We start from the raw sequence: 23,026 nt of genomic DNA, 5'->3' as shown, positions 1-23,026 counted from the left end.
TTTCACTCTAGAACTAACAGCTAAGTCCAATACATAGATCTGAAAGCCCCAGAAGGTGCAACCTCCACTACAGTAGCGTATGGAGGTCTTTAATTCAGACCCCACTGAACTAAGTACTGTTTCAAAAGATAGTAAACTTCTAGGTATATGGTCTTCTAAGTATATGCTTTCTTCTGGAAAGTAGCCATTTAACAAGAAAAAAAATGCTTCACAGGAGTTTGAAGTATCATACAACAAATTGTTAACACAGAACTACCTTCATAAACATGGCACTTTCATGTATAGCCTTAAGAAAATTTGTTTCAGTGACAGTGAAGCCATAAACTTGGACCAGTGATGTACGTAAAATGATCAGGACTGCACAGATTTGCACTGGTAGGTCTCCATCTCTTTCCTGGTTCTGGAAAGCACTTTAAAGCAAGATTCTAACCTACACTTGCAAAAGGTTAGTGGATGCCCCAGCCCACAGGATGACATAAAAAGGGTCTCAAAACTAAGTTTGTCTTCCAAAGTTCTCCCCTCTCCTATACCTTTCACCTGCGGATCCAGTATGTGAAGTCAGTGAGACTTATTTTAGGCTTAAAGCCATGCTCTTAATATACTATGCTTCTATTTTTACATTAATAAACGCTTGAATTTCAAGATGTGAAAAGGCAGTATTACTTACCATCTAGCAATTCTAGAGTAACTGAAGGGTCTACATATTCCCACCAGTGTTTTCCATCAGTTGATACTGGAATCTCCCAGTTGGACCACTTGCAGGCCAAGTGAATGCACACACATGCTATCACTGTAGGCTTGTACTGAAGACAGAATGTAGTAAGATGAAGACTGTTGCACAAATTTCGTAATGAGGAACCAAAGGAAAGCAAACATGTAAAACAGAAAACCCAAACAAATCAACCATTAACATACAGAATAAGATAACACGTCAAGCAACAGCAGTTAAACATTAGGTCAAGGAACATTCTTCTGATTTAAGTTCGTAAGATATCTTACTGCCTTAAGAAAACAAAGGGCAGGGCATTTATCTGGTGGAAAAGTTTAATTTGCTTTTGCTATAAAAAGTGCAACGAACAGTAAATAAATTTACCAGTTATTCTACTGTACTTAAGTACTAAAAAGAAAGACGTATAAAATGGTCAATTAAAATTCTACAGTAAAAAACCATACAGCTGATTATGCAGTCTCTGAATGAGACAATTAGAAGAAGGTACCCAATAGTTCCACAGAAGCCAAGTGAATTACTTGTGGGCTTAGCTTTCACTGGGCCTGGATTTGTGGTATTTGCGAACTTGCCTTCAGCTTCCAGCTGGCAGCAGCACAAAGACATTGGTTCAGTTTCACTGCTTTATCATAACTTTTCTTAACAGCTGTTTCAAATATAGAACCTTGCCCATCAAGGAACCACCAAGAAATATTTATTTGAAGAGTTCTAATAACCAGCAGATACTGCTTAAAAAACTATCTACATGTAATGTAATCCTCTTAAATAAAGCTCAAAGTTGTTTTGCAAGAAGTAAGCTGACATAATCAAGAAATCAAGACTGAAGTCTGCTCTCAAATTCCACCTTTCTACAACAGACTATGTATACACAATTCCCATTTGGAATCCTAGAACTTTAAATTTATGTAAGTACTTAAGTTTTAAAACTATATATTAAGATTAAAAAGCTGCTTCTAAACGGAAGAACATCGGACCGCTACTAGTCCATCCAAAAAGAAAAATCAGCTAGTTGAAAAGATCTTAGGCCCACTACAATTTTATAAGTTAAGATTGGATCAATATATTTAAAGTTAAGAGAAAACTGCCATTAACTACAAGTGTAAACTAAAAATAGTTTTGTACTTACCAAGATGCTCGAATTTCTAGGTTAAGTTTAGCTCTTTGTAATCTTTAGCTGCTATTCAGGCTACCAATTTTAGACTTATGCACTCACAATCGAGAAAATGTCATCAGAAAGCACCACTACACTTCTCATTGTGCATTTAACCCCTTTGTGCCATCAGGCCCTTGTACAATACACCGCACTGCAGACAGGAAGGTACCACCACTGTAGATGGCCCAGTCTCCTGTTGCAACAAGGGTAAGACACATGTAGGGGGCCCTGCAGTAAAGGAAGCTATAGTGTGCTACAACAGTGCAACAAAGAGGTTCAGGATAACAACCTGTTGGTAGCCATGAAATAGGATGTCTGTGCCAAATCCTTGCTTGCTGTAAGAAAAGAAAAACGGAGAGATTAAAGATCTGCACTAACTTGTCGGGTTCATTCCAAAATTAAAGCACTTTTACCTTCCAAAAGCACCACTTGTTATTTCCACAGAACTGACCTGAATTTAGCTAACTAGCCTTTAAAATAATCTTTTCTGAGATACAGAAGAGGCCGTTACATTCAGTAACTGGAGATGGACCATTCCATTCACTGACCCTCCCCCTGTACAACCCACACAACAGTTTCCCTTTGCTTATCTACCCCGCCAACGCCTCACACACGAGCGCGCTCTCTTCTAGGAATACCTGCTTCCCCACCCTCACTTACAGGTGATCCCTACCATAGCCGTGGACTGCAGTAAGGCAGTCGGTAAAAGCCAATTCATAGCAGTGCAAGTTCTGCTCTGGGAGAGGAGCATGGCAGGACAGTTGGAGAACACACCTCCCACCCCCCAGCACCTCCCCAAAACCAGCCACATCTCTCTCCCAAAGCCCTACGACACAGCAAGCTCCCAAGCCAGATGGTAAAAAAAATTAAACGAGTTTTCTGCTCCCTCTAATTAAAGCGCACCGTACTCATAACAATTTGTTCCACATTTGTTAAACCTATGGCAAAGCTTCGATAGGAAATAAACAACTTTGTTTTAGTTACAGTCAGGAAAAAAACCCCACAGAAGACTGCAACGTGCCAGAAATGAAAAGCTAACGCCTTAGGCTGTTACAGCCATCTAGCACTGACCCCTACCAGGGAAACCCCAACGCTCCTCGCTCAAGTAAGAGAACTTACTGTAACATGCATATAATGGAATAGCTGGGCACAATGGCTTTAACTGAAGATTGAATGCAGCCTTCATTGAATTCTTACTTTGACACTATCACTTGAAATCAGTGCTACCTGCAGAAAGTGTATTGTTCAATTTTATGTCAAAGGGAATATTGTTAAAACTTTTATTTTAATAATCATCTTTCCACAAAGTTTGAGAAAGACTGCAGTGGCTTTTAAAATGTAATTTTAAAAAGCACATTAAGCATGTGATTTAACTTGACTTCTAATGATTGCCAAGGACTATAAATCAGATTTGTCTTTATGCTACACAACTGGGCAGTGCCATAATCCAAGAATGTGGAAGTAGCAAGGTAACAGGATCCGTTCCTACACACAAATTCTACTAATCCATAATAATCAAAAGGTGAACTGACAATGTGGCAGTGTTATACTGTAATGGTAACTGCATGCCAGATAACCACGGAGTTCAACCTTTTCCTCTCCCTCCCGTCAAAAAAACATCAGGCAGTATTACCAAAAAAAAAAGAAAAAGTGAAACGAGACTATCATAACAAAACAGATGAAAATACAGAATGGTTGAATAAGACTGAAATTGATGTCTTGCTCTTCGTTTTTCATCAAAGCAATGTTTAATGGATCTTCAATGATTTCTATATTCTGTAAAGTTACAACATGTTTGAATTAAGGGACCGGACCAAGAAGCATCTCTACTCTCACTGAAATATCCCTTTTGAACAAGGAAGAAAAGCAGATGCCAGAAAACTTCTATTTAACATCAGCTTGAAAGTTGAGTAAATCAAAACACATACCTGGAAGAAAAGAATCACATCTTGAAACACACATTTTAGCCTCAATCAAAAATTAATGTGCTAAATACCTTACCTATACTACAAGCAGCATGACACTGTTTCAACTTATTTACAGCTAAATAATCATCATTGCCAAAACCAGCAAGAAATTTCAGCTCACAACTAAAGCCTGTGGTAACACAAGGCACAACTGAAAACAACCATCCCAAACTCTTCTCTTACATTTAGGACAGCTTTGGTTTAGTAGAATTCATCACAAAAGTTAAAGCTAATGAATTTTTGTTCCTACATTGTGGTGTGTTATTTCCTTTGTAATAGTGGAAAGTGCATCTCCAAATTAAAATAATCTTGAAGCAGAGGCTAAAACAAGCCAGCAGAGCTTCTCTGTTATAACTCACAAGTTGCAGGACTGATGACTGTGACACCAGCCATTAATTATCAATTTTATATTTTATCATTCAGGAGTGATTTAAAACACCCACCCTGTCTCACTGCTGCAGAAGCAACCATAAGGCAGGGGATTACTAAAGTAGTAATCAAGATTTTTGAAACAGGACTTGCTGTCCGACACACCTTCCAAAAAGCTACTATCTCCAAGAAATTCCCAACTGGAAACCAAAATGCTTTTTATTGGGCATAGCCACACAATTCATCCGGTTGCAATTCCAAGATATGTGAGTCTTTTCTTCAACACTAGGTTATCTTGGATCTTGAGATAATCATGAAAACGTGACTGCCAAGTCACCCTTAAGAGGGTGGTAGCTGGCCAGGCCTAGGACCCTGACAACATATGCGAACTTTCCCCAGAAAGAGGAGACTGCAGGTAAGCCAGTCAACTTCGGAAGAGAGAAAGCTTAAGTCCTCCTGGGCAAAAGGAAAAAGCCACAGGCTCTGAATGGAGGTATGTTGGTAGATGCCCATTGTATCTGGAAAGGGCTGGAGGAGGCCATGGTGTAGGCATTCGGGTCTGAGCAGTCCTGGTGGCTTTACTTTCTTGAAAGTATTTAAACCTTTGGAACAGGCCTGTAAAAGCCTGAGGTGAAAGTTCAGAATGTGAAGGCCGCCTGTAGCCGTGCTGGAGTGCAGCTGGTGTTTTAAGATCTTTCCACACCACATAGTGTACTAAGATTTAAATTTTCCCATGAGAATACCCTCTGAAAAAGCTGATTCATTTTCATCTCCTCTTCTGCTGACTTTATCAGCCTGATCTAACCAATGGCACCTGTGCACACAGATACTATGGTACGTTTGAAGAATTTGACAGTGCAATTTCCACAAAAGATTATTAAGGAACATGGGTGTTCAAGATACCTGGTAACCTGCAGAGTAGCGAGAACAATCCTAGAAATCCTTGGGATCCAATCTTCAGTTCCAAAAGAAGGTTGTGTACCAACACAGAAAAAGGAAGGACTGAAGACTTCCCAAGATGGAGATGAGGATACAGATTCCTCCCCTTCCAAGTTCCACCAGAGCAGGCTGGGAACAGACTGATTTTGCACCAGAACTTAAGAGGACCATGTCACGGTCTTGGCGCTAGGGCAGTTTCACTGCTGATCATTCAGCTAGCGTTCAAGCCAGAAAGGTAGTTTGACACCAGAACACGTTTTGGTGTTTTGGTGTTGGGTTTTTTTGATTATTTTTCTTTCTTTTTTCTTTTCTTCTCTCTTCAGTATCGGAGCATCCTTGGAATGGGCACTGAAGCTTGCTGACAGGCCTTCACAGATCCACTGCCTTCAAATTCCTTAGAGGACCTGTGGGATCCTAAGGAATGATGGTCCTGTCTCCTCTTCTCAGTCTCTTGACACTGAGGAAGAATGGTGCAGAAAAAAGACTGAGCCCACACCATTTTCCTTGTCTACTATACTGACCAAACTGTAAAGATGGAACAATTTCATCAACCCCTGAATATCTGAAAACCAGAAGGAATAATTAGATACCTTATGCCTGATCATCATGAGTCATTATGTATCCATCCAGTCACCCCTTATCTACCATAAGCTGTGTTGTCTAATACTACCTTCAGAAAGGCTTTCAACCTTAGAGATGAAGAATTCAACTTTTTCTTCAGTTGTATGTTGAAGCAATTATGTTTATTTTCACCAATTCCCACTTACTAGTTCATCTTCGGCTTCCAGCAATTGATTCTGGTATGCCACTATGAGGCTAGACAGTCTTCTGACAATGGACTTGGCTGAATCTTTTGAGCATCATCAGTAGAACCTGGTTTTTGTTTGGGTTTTTTTTTTGTTTAGTGGTTTTTGTTTGTTTTTTTTTTTTTTAATTTTGCTTTTAAAGGGGGTAGCTTACAGATTAATACAGGTAACAGTGACAGCATAAAGCACATTACCCTGGATACAAGACAACAAAGTGATACAGAGAATCAGCCATCCTCTTAGCCACTTAAGTTTAGCCAGCAAAAGGGCATCTTCTCACCACATGGCAATTCAGTGCACACATGCTAAGCCAAAACCTTAAGTACACTTGCATACCTCAGCTAACTTTGTTGCCTCTCTTTTGATACTTACTCAGTCACATTATATTCCTCCCTTCCTTCTCGCCCCAAACATACAGTTGGAGGCTTTAATCATAAGTCTTGGATAACTTAATCACCTTTAATAAATAAAGGTCTCTCTGCCTTCTGAAATAGTGCTTTTTGTCCAAGCAGACATGTTACCAGAACCAGATGAAGCAACCTTGCATTTCTTTAAATTCTCAGTCAATACCTTTAGCACTGAAGATTTAACACTGACAAGTCTTGGATGTATTTGAAAGCTTCAGAACTTGATATCTAAGTGTTGCACCTGTTCACATTAAAACAACACCCTGTCCAATAAATAAATGCTAAGAGATAGAGAACTAAAATCATGCCACTGCATCTTTGAAGATATATCACTGGGCCCACAAGCCCATCTCTTTATTCACTCAATACATAAGACTAATGTTCCACAGCAACTCTTCTTTACTTGCTTGACTTTCATGCATGACTACAGATTTCACGCTCAATGTTTTTAAATTTATGGATTAATTTGTTGGGGGGTTGTTGTTTATTTATTTATTTTTTTAATATGAGGTAATTAAGTCTTGTGTTCACAGCCTATACCACCCCTAGGAGGGGCATATGCTGACAAGAATTTCATTTGCATACATACATACTGAGAAGCACACCTACTCCAGTGAGTAGGTTTTCAAGCATCAGATGTATTGCATTCACTTTGCACCAGTCCTTGAAGTACATGGATTTTCAGCCCTCAGTGGAGTCTTCAGATTTCAAAACTTGGTATAATTTTAGAATTTTAAGTGTTTTGTTATAACTGGGCTGACATTAAATACTAGCTTTAAAATGTCAAATTTAAAAATTACCATGTACCTTCCATGTATGAATTTTGTCAATACACAAAAGTAGCATACAAAACACAAAGGAAAAAGCTGAACTGTCTTGAAGTAGTATCTACCCTTGACTAAAGGAAATTAAGTTTGTGTAGCAGTATGCTTTTCTTCTTGTAGGCTCAAGTCAGAAACACTTGTTAATGTGGAAATCCTGATGCAGCTTACAATACTGCCTGCCACCCCTCCCCACAGCCCCAAATACTGAGCAAAACTGCAGGGGCTCACACAAAACAGGGAAACACGTGCTCACAGTTATATTGACCAACAGCTAAGAAAACCCAAAGCAAAACCCTACAGACCTGCTGATGCTGACTATTGAGACTTTAGGTGCAATCAGACTTATGCATTGAGTCACAACCAAATCTGGACAGAAAGCAAAGAATCATTATCTTACAGCAAGAATAGCAATAAAGCTACTTTATATGCAAATAACTTACAGCACCAGTCCTACTCAGAATCAAACTCTGAAAACACTACACCAGTAAGCTACTTTAAAATGAGAGCGATACTTTTTCCTGCAAAGAACAACTTTAATTCTAGTTACTGCAAAACAGATCTAGTTAACATGATTAAGTTGTACCTAACTTTCCTATATTTTATAGAAAAAAAACCCCCAAAAACTTTTAAGCACTTAACTTTGCGTTTTTCACTGCAAAACCAGCTAAAGACTACAGACTAACAACCATGGTCTAATAATTTCCAAACACTTTTTAATTAAGAACATAACCAAAGTGAAAAACTTATTTTCGGTGCTTTTACAACCAGTCACTAATTTTTTCATCCTCCATCTTATGAGAGGATTTTTTTCTTTTTTTAAAGCTCCAAAGGAAACCAATTTAAGAATTAAAGAAGGTGTGCCAAAATTCAGCAAAAATACTAAAGAACAAAACAGGTTTCTAGCCAGAGTCACATTGAGCTGCATACAAGTTAGAGGATATGACTGTTTAACAAAAGGTTTGGGGTTTTGCGCTACCATCCAAAACAAGTACACCCTGCTCCAGAAAAACAATTAGTCACATCTTGAAGTATTTGCACGTGATAGCAGACCTGCTATGCACTCTCTTTATCCCTCAGTTCATTACCGAAAAAGATTTGCTAAGACAGAAGGCTAGCATTAGCCATCAAGCAACATGCAGACTAAACTTCACTTGGTAAAACTACTTCAGAGTGAAAATAATCAACCCAGAATGATATGTAGCTGGCTATTCAGTTTTCAACCACTAACTGCTTCTGTCATTTGAGAAAACATGGAACAGACATTATTAAAATCAATGCTAATAAGAAAGCAAACAAAATGAAGGACAGAGAACTGGACTCTTTATCAAACTCTCAAGGTTAAGATCAGGCTTTTAGTAATTAGCTTTAAACAAACTCTTTGGATAACATAGTTGGTGAAGAAGCTGATATTAGGCAAATAACATCACCTTCAAATTTTACTAGAAAGGTAAAAAAGGACTTACAGAAGCAGTTAAAAGTCACTGACCTCTCACTAATTGCGTACATTTCACAACATCTGTGTGTGGATGTTCAATGGTAATCTCAAAACCTGAAGAGTTATGAATACATTTTAGAATTACACATTTGCATCTGTAAAATAAAAACACCAAACCCCTTTTGTTTCCCCACAGACCTCAAATGCTTGCTAAACCTTTGCACTGCAGACCAAGTAACACTATTTAACTGCCTTTTATTCTGCACCTTTTCATACTTTTGAATAGTAGATAGCATAGCTACTTCAAGATCAATTAGTAAAACACTCCTTCAGTAATCTCAAATCCTATATATATATAAAACCTGGGAAGTTACTGTGTTTTTAAAGTTGAACATATCTGAACAGTTTCTAGCACATTAATAAGTCAGTAAAAGCTGTATTACAGACACACTGAAATACATGTGCACACACACGCTTTATTCATTAATTTCTGGGACTTAAACATGTTGCATCTATGAAATTACAAATTAAGTCATTTGTAGGTCAGTGACTTAAGAACCTTTCTTTGTTTATGACACTATTTAAGAATTAGGTCATGATTGTTACCTTTTTTTTAAAAAAAAATATACTCAAGTTGATGCTGAAGAATATCTCAGTAAGTCAGTGTTCTCAGGCCTGCCAGCTGTAATTGTCTCTGTTTATGTTACTTTAAAGTCAGAAGAGTTTCTTATCAGAACATCCATTTCAAATTTTGGAATTACCCGAATCCATTGAATGGTTACACTACAGCTTGTCATGTTCAGAGGTAATAACCCTGCTCAATTACCTAATGTTCTTTAATTGAAAGGCAAAATGGGGAAAAGCACTTCGTATAAAGCTCTTCCCAATTGCTTCAGAACACATACACAGCTAACCTAGTATAACACGTTACCTTATATGAAGAAATATCAACGTAGTTACTACTTTGGAGTAAAATCTGTTTGGAAGGGTACACATTTCTACCCCATCAAACCGTCAGAAACATCTATTTCACAAGTACAGATATGCCTTTTCTTCCTCCAAAGTGAACACAACAGAACTGCTAATACAAAACTAAATTCATAGGTCAGAAGCTGTACACAAAAATAGTAAAATACTAGTGTACCAACAGCACATCAAAATTCCAGTTACTTGCGTTCCATTACTTCTTCGTGGTAAGTTGGCTGCACAGGAGATATTTAGAAAGACATACCTAAAGTTTGAAGCATTATTGTTTCAAGTATAACCAGCTCTTGGGCTTGCTGAAGGTATGCCTGAAACAAATAAGCAAACAGGTCAAGACGTAGCTATCTATTTCTCAAAATTTTTTATCATACACTTCCTATTTGAATACTGGTACCAGCAACACAAGTTAAGACCACCACCCAAGCCAGTTAGGACTGATGACTCAGAGCACTTCACTACGTAATACTTTACCAGTATAAGCATTACTGCAAATGCAGTTATACCAGCCTAACCATCTTTCACAGTAAGATTTACTTAGTTTGGATCTCATATAATCTATTCCAGCAAAAGATTTTTAGGAGAAGTGGGGGGTGCCGTAAGAATTACAAAGGCTTGCCAGTACAAATCAACTCAACTATCTCTAGGCAGATAATCCATTTTACAAGTACTTTAAAATACAGCTGGAAATACTCAGTTGGCCTGCGTTAAGCTAGCTTAAGCTTGTGGGCTCAAACGCCCATATATATATATACCTCCACCTGACATTCCAAGACCTGGGAGCATAACAAAGGTGCTCAAAATACGTCAGCTGAGGTCCAGCAGGGTATAACTAGCTCAGCCTGACCTTCAAGCAGAACAACTCTGGTGCATTTCCACCACGCTTCCTCATATGTTTGGTTTCAGGAAGACTCATCTCAGGAAAGAAAATGTGAACTATAAAGCGGAAGCTGTACAAGCTTTGGCAAATGAAAGGAAGACCAATGTATCGCAGAAGGCAGCGGCTGACAACTGTATCGCATCCTTTAAAACAGAATGTAGACAACAGTGCAGTGAGCCTCTGGCTGAGAGAGGAACACAGTGTCCTGAACTCCTCTCTGTGCAAACTGTGTGACTTGTGGAATCATGCATGAAACCTCTTATTTAACATCTAGCCTAGTCTTTCACTATACATGTAGAAGTCTTAAAAATAATGCAAGTTCAAGACGAAGCAATCTCTCTAAGTTTCGTAACGCAAATATTTCAGTCTTTAATAAGTTACATTAAGTAATACAAAAGACTTAAATGGTGTAAAAACAAAAGTTTTTTCTAGTTTGCAGACAGCAATAATCCAGTCAAGACAACATAACAGATCATTAGATGAAGTGTCATCTGATTATCTTTAAAACCATGACTTCCACCTACATCACTCTTTGTATCCAGTTGTGGCTCTTGAGGATGAAGACAGGCATGTGCTACTTTAATAACATGTTCAAGTTTCCGTGGCTGTTCTTCCACTTTTGCAGCCAAAAACAATGCCGTAGGAGATATTATCTGAAGAAGAAAAACATATGTATTTTTTAACTTTTTACAAGTAGGACTTGAATCTTTATGGAGAGTCTAAAGTGGTAATTAGAAAAGGTTTAAGAAGTTGGATTTGTTTGTGGGGTTTTTTTAACAGTTCTGAACTCATGCAAGGCAACAAAAGTAACTACTCATGTTTTATTTTATAACTGATGTAATCCTCTCAGCAGCATAGGGAAAGAGTAGCATAAATGCTAAATTACATTTGTGACTAAGATGTCTAAGGTCAAACTAATTCTAGTTCAACATAAAAAGAATAGATTTGGCCCAGAAGATTTAGTTGCACTAGAACAGGCTGTTTCAAGTTGAACATACTTTATGAGAAAGTTCATCCAATTTCTTGCACAGTAGTGAGCCATTACACCATCTTTTCAGTAAAAGTCAAAACAGCCGATCACAACTTCTGCTAGCATTTGATTCTCCTGAAGAGCAAGAAACTTTGCAGAGAACTTTATGGAAAACAGCTTGTTATATAAAAATAGGTTGTATAAGTAAAAGCTTACTCTTAGAAACTTTACTATACACCCAGCAGTATTTGGTGAACAAAGCACAAGGATTCACAAAAAAGCAGTTACATCGAGTCTGAGAAAAGACTACAAGATGTTTAGAGTTGAAAATTTTCATAAAACTCTAGGTGTCATAAGCTGGCAGCAAAGCACCCATTCACAGTTCATTCAGTATCACCTGGGAATTAGCCATGACGCAGGGTTTTGATGCCTAGTTATTAGCTAGAATGACTGATGTATCTATATACAGAGCATGGCTAACCATAAAAGACTTAAAAGAACCAGGGTCCTCTTTGTATGCAAAAGCTGACCATGTTAGACAGGAATTAAAATGACAGTAGAAATCTTCATGTAGACATGAGCAGATTAAATTGGTTAAAATTAAGCCAGTATAAAGCATTTATTCAGAGATTGAAAGAGTTGTTTGTTGAGTATTTAATTAACACATTGTGCAAGCAGCACAGGTATTGGATTTCTCATTCAATGTGCAAGTAGAATGAGACTGAATGAACTGAGTAGCAGCTATACTTCCCCCCTAAAGTGAGGTTTGCCTTTTTTTTGGTCAGCAAGCAGACCTTTGTTACGCCAGAATGAAACATTTGGTGTAAAAATTCACGATATATGGAAAACTGCAATGAACTAATGAGAATTGAACATTTAAGCGATTACCCATTACATTTCAGGAACTTTCAAGTGTATTGAGGGAGTACTTTTTGTCTCCTTAAATCACTTCAAAATGTCCCCTTGGATCTGAAGTAAATCTTGTAAGTTGGCAGACTTGAGGAAAACTGAGACCCTGGGAAGGTGATACCCTTTGATGCACAGAAGCATGCCATGAAGAAATCCAGTATTCTAAAAAAACCCAAACCACCCAAAACAAGTCACAGAGAGAAAATTCTTCCACAACAGAGAAAAAAGAAACTACTTTCTTCTTAAGAAGTTTGTAGCTCAAGCCTTACAAATGAATGAAATGAAAACCTGAAGTCAGGTGTTGCTGAACAAGGCCGTATTAACACTGTCATTTAAGACTTCTGATGATTTTTGAGAAGTTCCTACCCACATCACTTGAATGATTTGAAATTCTGGAAGAAATTCCCTTTGCTAAGGATGTACTACTTGAAATATGTCTCACTTAAGCTGGGAGAGAAACTTTTAAACACTAAATGTGAAGGAAAGACTTTCTGGAGTTCAGAAAGCTAGAGTATCAACAGCTTTGAAGTGCCAGATATACAGTAGCATGCACGTGTATAACCCAACATACGCATGCCATATAAAGATATTCTACAGAGCAGACAAACTGTGCTCCTGTCCAGTAATGCACAAACCCAGGCAAACCTCTCTCGTCTACACTTGTTTCACCCATATAATCCCTGTGGTAACGTCTCCCCAGCGTGCTTCAAGGATTTAGGGTAGGCGTAACTGAGAAAGGTGTCTAAGGGTAGCACCTTGTACATCAGGGGCAGCCTAAGAGGAAGGATTACATTCTCAGATATAATCCTGAGCTTTTGGGAAAAGCCAGATTAGCAGACAGGGCCAGGAAGCCAGAGAAACATGAACAACAGAGAAGAAAGGAAATCAGGAATGTTGAAGAATCCACAGAGTTATGAAGAAACAAGTTTGACAAGACGACATTGGACAGAAATGAGGAGGTATTAATGAGCACACCAGAGAGACTAGAACTGGTTCAATTTTATTTTTTTTTTTACTCAGGAAAAAGGATACAATGAGGTAGACCATGATGGACTGAAAACTAAGACTCAACATAGTGAAGTCACTGAGGAAGGAAAGTTAAGTCATGAAGTGTATGGAATCAGAAATAGAATGGATGATGGGAAGAAGCTTTAATAGAAAGTAAGTAGAAGATCCTTTCCATCTCCCCAGGATCACACAATTTTTATTTTTTTAATTTAAAACAAACCAAACAGCTGTTGGGTCAGTAACCTGTAGCAGTGCCTTACTGCTGGGCTGAAGAAGAACAAAAGCAACTGCACTGTGAGCAATGAAGTGTTGCTCCCTGCTGTTCTCCCCCTTTCTCTAGCCTTACCACCCCCACCAAGCATCACACACTTATCCCCAAGCACCTGCATTCAGGCCTTACAGTTTTTCTAGCTTTGTGTACAAGTTCAATCCAAATATATCCTAACACAAGGCCTCTTCCTACACAGATTGTGGGTATAGTTACACATACATGGAATTTTCACAGTTTACCGTTCTGAAAAAATCAACTTCCAACAATTACCATGAGTGAAAATATTTACATTTCACAGAGCCGTTCTTCAAACCAAGTCACCAATAACTGCACAATTACATAATCAGAACACTCTCACTCACTATTATTCGATGTTTGACTGCACTGAAGTTTTATTTCATTCCAAAAAAGCACCTTCTTCATCAGGCTGACTTCAGGATATTTTCTAACTTACCAAAACAGATCAGTTCTAGCCGAGAACTCTCCATACAATTCCTGACCTCCAAGACCTTACATAAACCACAGTTCTGGAGGCTGATTTAAGTCAAACTGATTAACTGGCATTCAACTCTGGTGCATCAGACATCTACGTACACCCCAATTATCTATGTCCTTAAAACAGAAGTGTTGGCTTCCAGCCAAAGAATTTCAGGTCTTGGTGTTGGTTCTCATTCCCAGTTTAGAGTAGGTCAGTATTTTTGTCTCCCTTGGTATTTATTCAGGAAAATAGACATCCTAATAAAATTTCAGACTTGGCATGCATACAGTCTTCAGTGAAGATGACACACCCTGCTAAGCGTGTAACTGGCAAAGTTACTCAAAAACTTTCATTCATTTCCAATTCTCAAAAATGACAGAAAAAGCAAAGTAGAACAAAAAAGCAAAATTAAAGACAGACTTGACAAAGCTGCAAGTTTCCTATATATAAACATCTTCATTTGACATAAAACAAAATAAAGAAGTTATCTACCATGCACCCAAAATATTCTTTAAGACTTCAAAAAATATCTTCAGAAGAATACACGTGATTTATGAAATTAAATCCCATTTTTGTACTAGCTGAGAATCTCAGAAACCAAGTCCCACTGAAACAGAAAAACCAAAACATAAAGAGCCTTATTATGACAGTCCAAGAGCGTTATACAGCAAGTTTTATTGGTAAATGTGGTACAAATCCTTTTTCACTAAAAAGTACAAGACATATTGTAAAAACAGTGTTGCTACAATGAAGGCATTTGGAATAATCTCAGAATACATCTGCAGCATGCACATTGTTTCCTGAGAACTCCCTCTCCCTTTTAATGCCAATATTAGTATGTTTTTAGATCTGATACAAAATAGCTTAAGACATTAAGTGGTCCCAGTCTATGACAGAGGTTTTTCAAGTGCAAACACAAAGAGTTGCAAGGTTTTTTTTATTATACCCAGGAGCTCACATTGCATAAAAATCAGCAAATATGTTAAATTGCAAGATTAAAAACAGAACTGAAGTGGTCCAGAACAGCCTTGCTAAAGCTTGGTGCTTATTATGAAAGTTTTAAGAACTTTGCACAACTGCAGAGTCAACTGTTCAATACTGCAATTTGGACAGGGCACAAGAGACAGGAAGGGAATACAGAGGGATGGGAAACAAAAAAAACTCTCCACGCAACTCACCTACCTTGCGCTTCAGAGAAAAAATTCCTCCTGCAGCCTTCTTTAGGCACGTTACTAAGTTCCACTGCATGTCACACAAAAAAACCTTGACATCATCAAGTATATTTTCAACTGGTTGTTTGGTATTACACATGGCGTTTCTAAGGATTACATTTTAAAATACAGCTACCATTTGGATGCCTTACCTCTCATTTCCAGCATACGAAGGATTTTTCCCCCTTCTCTGTTCTTCAAATCACTGTGTACTGAAGAATAAGCCTCTAAAAGAGGTATTTGCTATATAACAATATCAAACACACTAAGTACTACAGAAACAGTATTTCCAGAAGAATTTTAATTTTCAAGATATTTTGAAGTATAACAGTCAGGCTAGCATTTCCTATAAAAAGCCAGCAAGCTCCCTCCCCACCCCAATATTAGCACTGACTAACTTTATACTCAGCAAACCAAAGTTACTATGCCCTGGTCAACAGCAACACAAAAAGAATAATTTGTACTACTGCTGAGGGGATTCATAGTAGTTCCTGAAATGTCATTTGCATGGCTAGGGAAAATTAGTAGCCAGGGCATCCAATTCAGCTTATCAGAATTGGTAAAGCAAGTTTCCACCCTATTACTGAGGCATAGCAACCTTGCAAAGTCTTAACCTGCTTTGATTGCAACATCAAACCCCCAACACATTCTTCATTGCAACTAAAAGTATGTACTTCGTGGATAATTCATAGCAATTCAAAAGCAACTTGCTAGCCCACAGTAAATTCACAAAAAAAAGGGATATTTGGTCATTAGAGCAATAAATGCAATACATTCCAAATGAACCAAGACTATATTAACTGGTACATGCCACCCCTGTAGCTCTACAGATTGAAGATACTGTTGGGAATTCTGTTCCCTATTCACAGTTGACTCAAAATCTTGAAAGCCTGTAAAACTGTTTAGCAGTAACTTACGTTGAAGAAAAAAAAAAAACAGAATTAAGACAACAACTATTCATTAAATGAGCTTCCACTTGAAGACCTGTTTATTAACAATTAAGTACATGTGACTTATATGTAAGACATACACATGTATTTGTATAACCCAGCAATTATACGTGACAATAAATATGCAAGTGTTTATTACTTGGCTAAAAAAATTAACCTACCAATAACGCAAGAAAGCAAAGGCTACATTTTTTCAGCCGGAGATCATAAGGCATTCTGACTAATGGCCATCTAATTTTCTAGCCCCAGCCTTTAGATTCCTTCTTGCCATGGATAAACATCACTACATGCACACAACAAAGAAACATATACCATATACTGTGGAAAATTTTAGCTAGGTCTTCGCTTCAAGGCTTCCAGGACTTTACTATTTAATTTCTAAGGGTTAGTTTCTTTTTGAAGTGGATGAATATTGTTACATTTCTTAGCTTGCCAAGTACTCTGGAGATTTGATATTAAGTATTTATTACAGTCCTTGGCTTTTGCTTTCTCTACAGAGAACCCACCAGATGGTTTGGGAGTATTTTAAAAGTGACTCACATTCACTTTGAGATCACCCCTTTTACCCAATAGGAAAATAAGTAAGAAAATGCATTTGCCTATCAGTACACACACAAAGCTGCTGTCTGGCCTTACGCTCATTAAGAACTACAGAAAGTAATTCAGCAGGAATCAATATTACTGACTGCTCACTTGCAGTGCACTTGCCTTTAACTTCTATTTGTATGGTGTTACCTGAGAATACACTTTCCCCCCTCCTGTAACAGTTGCAGTTTCCATGGCGTTCAGCAGCTTACTTGCAAATTTTAAGATTCATAAATATAACTTAAGGCATAGCTTTCATAACAAGGGCACTATACATCCAAATACTACTGTGCTTCCAGTTCCAAGCGACTGGCATTTTCCACTGTCTGGTGAAAACCCAAACACAGCAGCTAAAGCTTCTTGCTACCTCAATCTATCCTAGATTACCAGATGGCAGTACAAACAGTAATCTAGCAGATGATAGCACAAACCCCAGCTACAGCAGCTCTACAGAGTGACCTCTCCATTGCAAGCAGCTCTGCCTAGTTTATCCAGTCCACAAGCCACCCACCGCCACAGAAAACTTGGGATGCCTCACCAGCTCCTCTTCCACTGGCTACAGGTTACTGCTACATGGGCAGGTACGCAGAGGGGAGAAAGACGGAGCAACTGTTTCACTGCCTTCACTCGATATATTACAGGAACACCTTCACAGGGCATATTCCACCACAAAGCCTGCTGGAACTTGATTCTCATGTGTGCTATTCTTGCTCTAGAACTAGAAAACTGTTTTAGGGAAGTACATTTTGATGTATATGTATATGTATATCCATCCATTCAATACACAGCTCTCTATCACTACATAAACAAAACCTACAGTATATATTTCTTCCAGGCTTATGCACACTTAGCTCCAGTTGTATTGAGACACTTGGCTTTTATTACATAATGACCTGTAACACCGCAGTTTTGGTAACAAGCTTGCTGGAAGTTTGAATTTACCTCAGATTTTGCACAAAAATACTTAAATACACTTCTGAAGTGTACCTACAAACTAATACTTATTTCCTGCTGAATAAACACCAAATAAACTGTCCATTTGCTCAGCCAACAATGACAAACAAATTCATGCCAGACGAAAGAGTTGGCTAACACTGTAACCCACTGTGCACCTGCCCACATTTCAGACGGTGCAAGGTTTGCAAGATTCTGCCCGTTGGCAGACCAAGGTCTGCTCTGGTCTAGACCATAGCATCTGTCACACAGTCTCACTCTGTTTATCATGAAAAGCCAAGATCTGAGAAAACTCATCCTCAACACTTAGTGATGTACCACCAGAGTTATTAACTGTTCTTGCAAAGTTAGTAAAAACTACTGATGAAAAGTACTTCCCCCCTCCCCCCTTTAAAAACCAAGACTACCTAGAATATTACATGATTATTTTTCTAACTATTGCATCCAATACTGGACATAAAAAAAAAAAAGTCTTGAAATTTTCAAGTTGGTATCTCAGGTTCCATACCTGTTACAAAATCCCTCAAGTACAGGTAGTATTTTTACTGAAGAATTCAGTTCTTCGTAACACATTCTGTATTCAGATTCAGCATATTCAGTTCATTAGTAAAAACAGTAGAGCTGGCGTTTTCTCATCAGATTTAGAGATTTTTCTTATCTAATACAACTTATCATCATACTGTTTAAGACTAGACTAGTTAAATGAATTTACACTGTTTTTCGAGAACAGATACATAATCCATACGGATGCACACATAACCATATTATAATTGTCAGACACACCATGCTAGCACTACCACTGAATTCATTAAGAAAAAATGTGTGTTCCTACACATCAGCCTTTCAAACTACAGCACATAAGCACTAGCCAGATTCAAAACATCTAAATGCATTCTTCACACATCTGAAATGTGTTTGCTGATGGTGCCTATTTTTTTTTTATTTCGATGGCAGAAGATAAACATCTAATTGCCACTAGTTAAAATAATTCAAACTTGAAAAGAAGCATCGTTATTGCTTCTAAACCACTGATAAAAAGCTAGAATTCCTATAAACGCACCAAACTTTACAATCCAGCAGAGCAATGTAACACTTGTCAGACTGCCAAAATTATGGGCATATTATTACCGCATATAAAATCATACTTACATTTCGATTAAATTTTGTGAAGGAATGATGCATATAAAACCTGTGCATGTAAACAATTGCAGTGTTTATCGTAAGCTGAGATCTGGAAGACTAAATTAAGGAAACACTACATATTAAGAAAATTGTTTACAAGAACTGAAAGCAACGCGCTTTCTACATCAATCATTGCTTTCAACACACTGTCTTCGGCCGAAAACGAATGAAGGACGTGACACTTCAGAACTTAACTGCTATTAACGCATACCTAACCGACATTGACACATATCTTTCCTATCTGTTTCGCAGACAATGTGGAGATTCCTACACCGGACCAGCCACATCTCACCCGCTGAACGAAAACTCCTCAATGGGCGACATACACCGAAATACCGTCTCAAGTGCTTTTGTTTTGTTCCGATTCAACTATTTCAGGAGGGGATTTGAGGCTTTCGTCTTACTCCCATTTCTCGTTTTGGTTTTTTTTTTTTTTTTAAATCAGATTAAAAAACGGCTAACGAGGAGACGCCCGTCTGACGGAAAACGAGTCTGCAAGCAGCAGGGACCGACTTTAGGAGTGTCTGAACCCGCAGCTACCGAGAGGCCGGGTGGCGGACGCGAGGCGCCTGGCCGCGCAGCCCGAGCGCCCGCCACCCGTGCCTCCCTCACACGCCGACAAAGGACGGACGCCGAGCGGGGGCTCCGCCAGGCTCCTCCTCCCATTCTGTGCCTCAGGGACACAGCTCCATCCCACGAGAGCGCCGTTCGCCGGCTGCCGAGGGAGCGGGAAGAGTCCCGGGGAGGGTTCCCTCACAGGGCTGAGGCGGGAGGGGGGGGGGTGTGTGTGTGTGTGTGGAGGCGCTCCCGCCGCCCCGCCACAGCCGGCCCGCCGCCCGCCCCGGCCCCTCGCCTCTCCCTCAGCCCGGCCCGCCGCCCTCTCCCGCCCGGCCCCTCCACCCCCTCAGGCCCCGCTCGGATACACGTTGAGGCGCTGGCCCATATCTTGAATGAGGTTGGCCGCCTGCTGCCGGTACGAGAGCTCCTTGTCGGCCTCCACGCCGCAGCGCCGCGAGGGCGTGTTCTCCAGCTGCTCGCGGCTGAAGAACCAGCGCGACGCCGTCGAGGAGCCGCCGCCGCCCCGCGCCGAGGAGCCCGCGCCTGAGCCCGCCGCCGCCGCCGCCGCCATGACACTTCCTCCCCCTCCCTCCGCGGCCCCGCCCGCCGGCGGCGGCAGCAGCGCCGCGCCCGGCCCCGCCCCTCCCCCCTCCCCGCCCTCCACGGCGCCTCTCGCGAGAACTGGCGGCCCGGCGCGCCGCCCGCCTCCTTCCTATGTGCCCCCGACCATAGAGTCTGGCGGCGGCGCAGCAAGAGCGCCCGCGCGGGGATGGGAGGGGGGGTCACGTGGCCCGCCGGGCGGCAGCGGGCGGCCATCGCTCCCGCGACACGTGACGTGGGCAGCAGCGACTGCGCCGCCGCCTCCTAGAAGGGCTTCTGGAATACGGAAGCGGCGGCCTCCGCGGCCCCTCTTCACTGGCTGGCCGCCGGCGCTGATTGGCTGCGGCGCGGCGGGCCGGTGACGGGGCGGGGATAAGCCCTTCCGTCGCGCGCGGCGGGTGGGGTTGCGTGAGATGTCTCTCGCGCCGCCACCCCCCTCCCTTCTCCTCAGAGGAGCGGTTTCCCGCCTGGGCTGGGTTTGGTAAGGGGAGAAACTGTTAGTAAACGCCGCGCTTCGGAAAAATAACGGGCAAACCGAGGGATTTGGGGTTTTTGGGTGTTTTTTTTTTCAGCTACGAGGGGAGAGTCTCTCAGATAGCGGGTTGCGGCTGCCCCGTGACCGGCCTCGAGAGAGCAGCCGCTCCGCGGGGAGGTGCGGGTGCGCAGCCGCTCGCTCCTCCTGAGGTTTGAAACCTCGCCGGCTTCTCCCGCGGCTCGTCTTGAGCCGGGTTGCCTGTTGCAGTTTGGTAATTCAGTAGTAACAAGCGAGCGGTTTGGTTTAGGGACGCGGAACGTTTGCGTGGGTTTTTGAAAGGGTAGAACGCAGGATCTCTTCGGAAGAGGGAGCGGCCGGCAAGTCACGGTTTTGTAGCCCTGTCCCAGCTCTCTGTAGCGGCTTTTTCCAGAAGTGGAGCAGGTGTGGGGAACAGCTCCGGCCATCCTCTGCGGTACTGTCTCCGGTTGTAGTCCTGTCTTCATGGACTGTTAGTGTTCAGCTGAGAAGATTGACGGGTTGAGACAAATAGCGCCTTACCTCTCTCAAAACTTCCTTGTTTCAGTAAAGACTCGTAGATCGTTTCAACCTCAGTTAGTTCAAGCGATCCCATTTATTGCCTCGCGCATAGTGCATAGCGGCACGAACAAGGGGGCAGAAGCTGCTGCATGCAGATGGGAGTATGCAGCCGGAGTGGGAGAGGATAACTTTAACTTCAGGAGCTTTGACAGAGAGAAGAGTTACCCCTCCTGAAGATGCAGGCTATGATGTGTGATCTAGTTCTGAAACTGGCCAATGGTTCTTAGGATTTAGCACCCCCTTCCTCCTTAAAACTGAGAGCATCTTAACCTCCTAGCTTGAATGCCACTGGTTGCGTGACATCTGTTAACTCTCAGGCTTTCAGTGAAGATTTAAGCTCTACTCCCAAAAGAGTGAGCCTTAAGTATTATCTGTAGGGGATGGCAACCCAGTTAGGATGACAAGCTAGAGCCAGGCCTGCGGAGCTTAGCTGTGAGGGGGCCTCACGTCACCGATGTGCCGTGTGCTACCCAGAAAGCACGGTCCTCCTGCACTCAGCTGCCTTTCTGATTCTTGCAGATTTGAAATAAGTTGAATGGGGGCACCAGAATAAAAGAACATCTGTTTTAAGGGCTAAAATGTGTGGAAATGCTAATTGATTGTTGTGTTGGAAAGAGTAAAGAACTGGGAATGGAGGCTCCAGAGGAAAGGCGGAAAGGTCTTTAATATATTTGAAGTCACTCATTCTGCAAGAAAAATGTCAGGATTGTGAAAGGCATGCTATGCCTGTAATTTTCTTCCTGGTACTGGTAGTTGCAAACATCTAGGCAAGGCGTTCCACTATTTAGTGGCAGGAACACTTAGGAATCGCACAGTGATTCCTGCATCTCAAGTGTATGGTGTATATGATAATCACACCTATATAAGCAATAACTAACTTTGACAGGTAGTATTTCTCAGGAATTCCGTGCCAAAAAGGCAGAATTAAAGCTGTCCAGCGATACCTTGTGTCCTTCCAGATTAATAGCTCCAGCAAGTCAATTATTCTCCAGTACCTGGAGAAGATGCATATACTGACATTGTATCAAACAGGAACTTGTCCGAACCTCTCCCATGTTACACTTCAGCCACCTTTAAGAATTAAGATTGCTTTCTAAACTTTTTGTCCGTTCCTATTTCACCCTTAAGTAATAATATGCTACCAAAAGTTACTCTTACGTGGCTATCATTAAGCCTCAAACTCATTCCCAGGTGAACCCAGGTGCCTACATGGTAAAGTGCTGGAATGAAACATCCAAACTTGTGTCTCTTACTGCTTTGGGGTAAGGAAATGCAGCCTTCTGTCTTCCCTTCAGGAAAATGCATAGCCCTCCTAAATTTCCTTACATCTCAAGCACAGTCTATTCAGCAACTCCATTTAAATCTATTTTAACACCTGCTATATTGCAGTGTGCAGCTAGTTCTCACTGGGCACTCTGTATTCAGTTACTGATTTTCAGCAGTAGCTTGAGACTATGGATTCAGGGTTCAAAGGGTACGAAAAGGTACTTGTCTTTATTTAATGTTCTGATCATCATGGATCAAAATGAGAGCTCCAAGCATTCTTCTCATGTTTAGCATATGCCACTAGCACTCTACAGTGGTTTTGTTCACTTAAAATTACGTTACAACTAGTTCTTTTATAACTTCAGTGCAAATTTTATACAAGCAGTTATAGTTCCATAACTAAACCCAACAGAATACTAATGAAATATACAGACATATAATGCAGCACAGAGAGACATGAATTACTTGCCTGATCTTCCCAATTGTAAATCATCTTTAAGATTTTTGCAAGTGCAGAGGAAATT

General features: G+C 40.6%; 1 protein-coding gene across 6 annotated transcripts in view; it reads right to left on the bottom strand.

Moving 5' to 3' along the window:
* CCNT2 (cyclin T2) overlaps positions 1-20,145 on the bottom strand; it is a 24,256-nt gene extending 4,111 nt beyond the window's left edge. Inside the window, exons 1-7 of one of the 6 annotated variants that reach the window (XM_052792323.1) lie at positions 19,930-20,145; positions 18,974-19,055; positions 11,013-11,141; positions 9,859-9,919; positions 8,679-8,741; positions 2,170-2,215; positions 668-831 (exon numbers count right to left, since the gene is read on the bottom strand). In XM_052792323.1, the coding sequence (XP_052648283.1) occupies positions 668-831; positions 2,170-2,215; positions 8,679-8,741; positions 9,859-9,919; positions 11,013-11,141; positions 18,974-19,055; positions 19,930-20,135 (751 nt within the window). In that variant the 5' untranslated portion in view covers positions 20,136-20,145. The other 5 variants (XM_052792320.1, XM_052792319.1, XM_052792322.1 and 2 more) reach the window with 5 other exon arrangements.
* Positions 20,146-23,026: the final 2,881 nt, after the last annotated feature.

The sequence above is a fragment of the Harpia harpyja genome, chromosome 7, assembly GCF_026419915.1.
Source record: "Harpia harpyja isolate bHarHar1 chromosome 7, bHarHar1 primary haplotype, whole genome shotgun sequence".
Classification (NCBI taxonomy): Eukaryota; Metazoa; Chordata; class Aves; order Accipitriformes; family Accipitridae; genus Harpia; species Harpia harpyja.
Note: the sequence above shows the minus strand (reverse complement) of the source record. Positions and strands in the feature narration are given on the sequence as shown.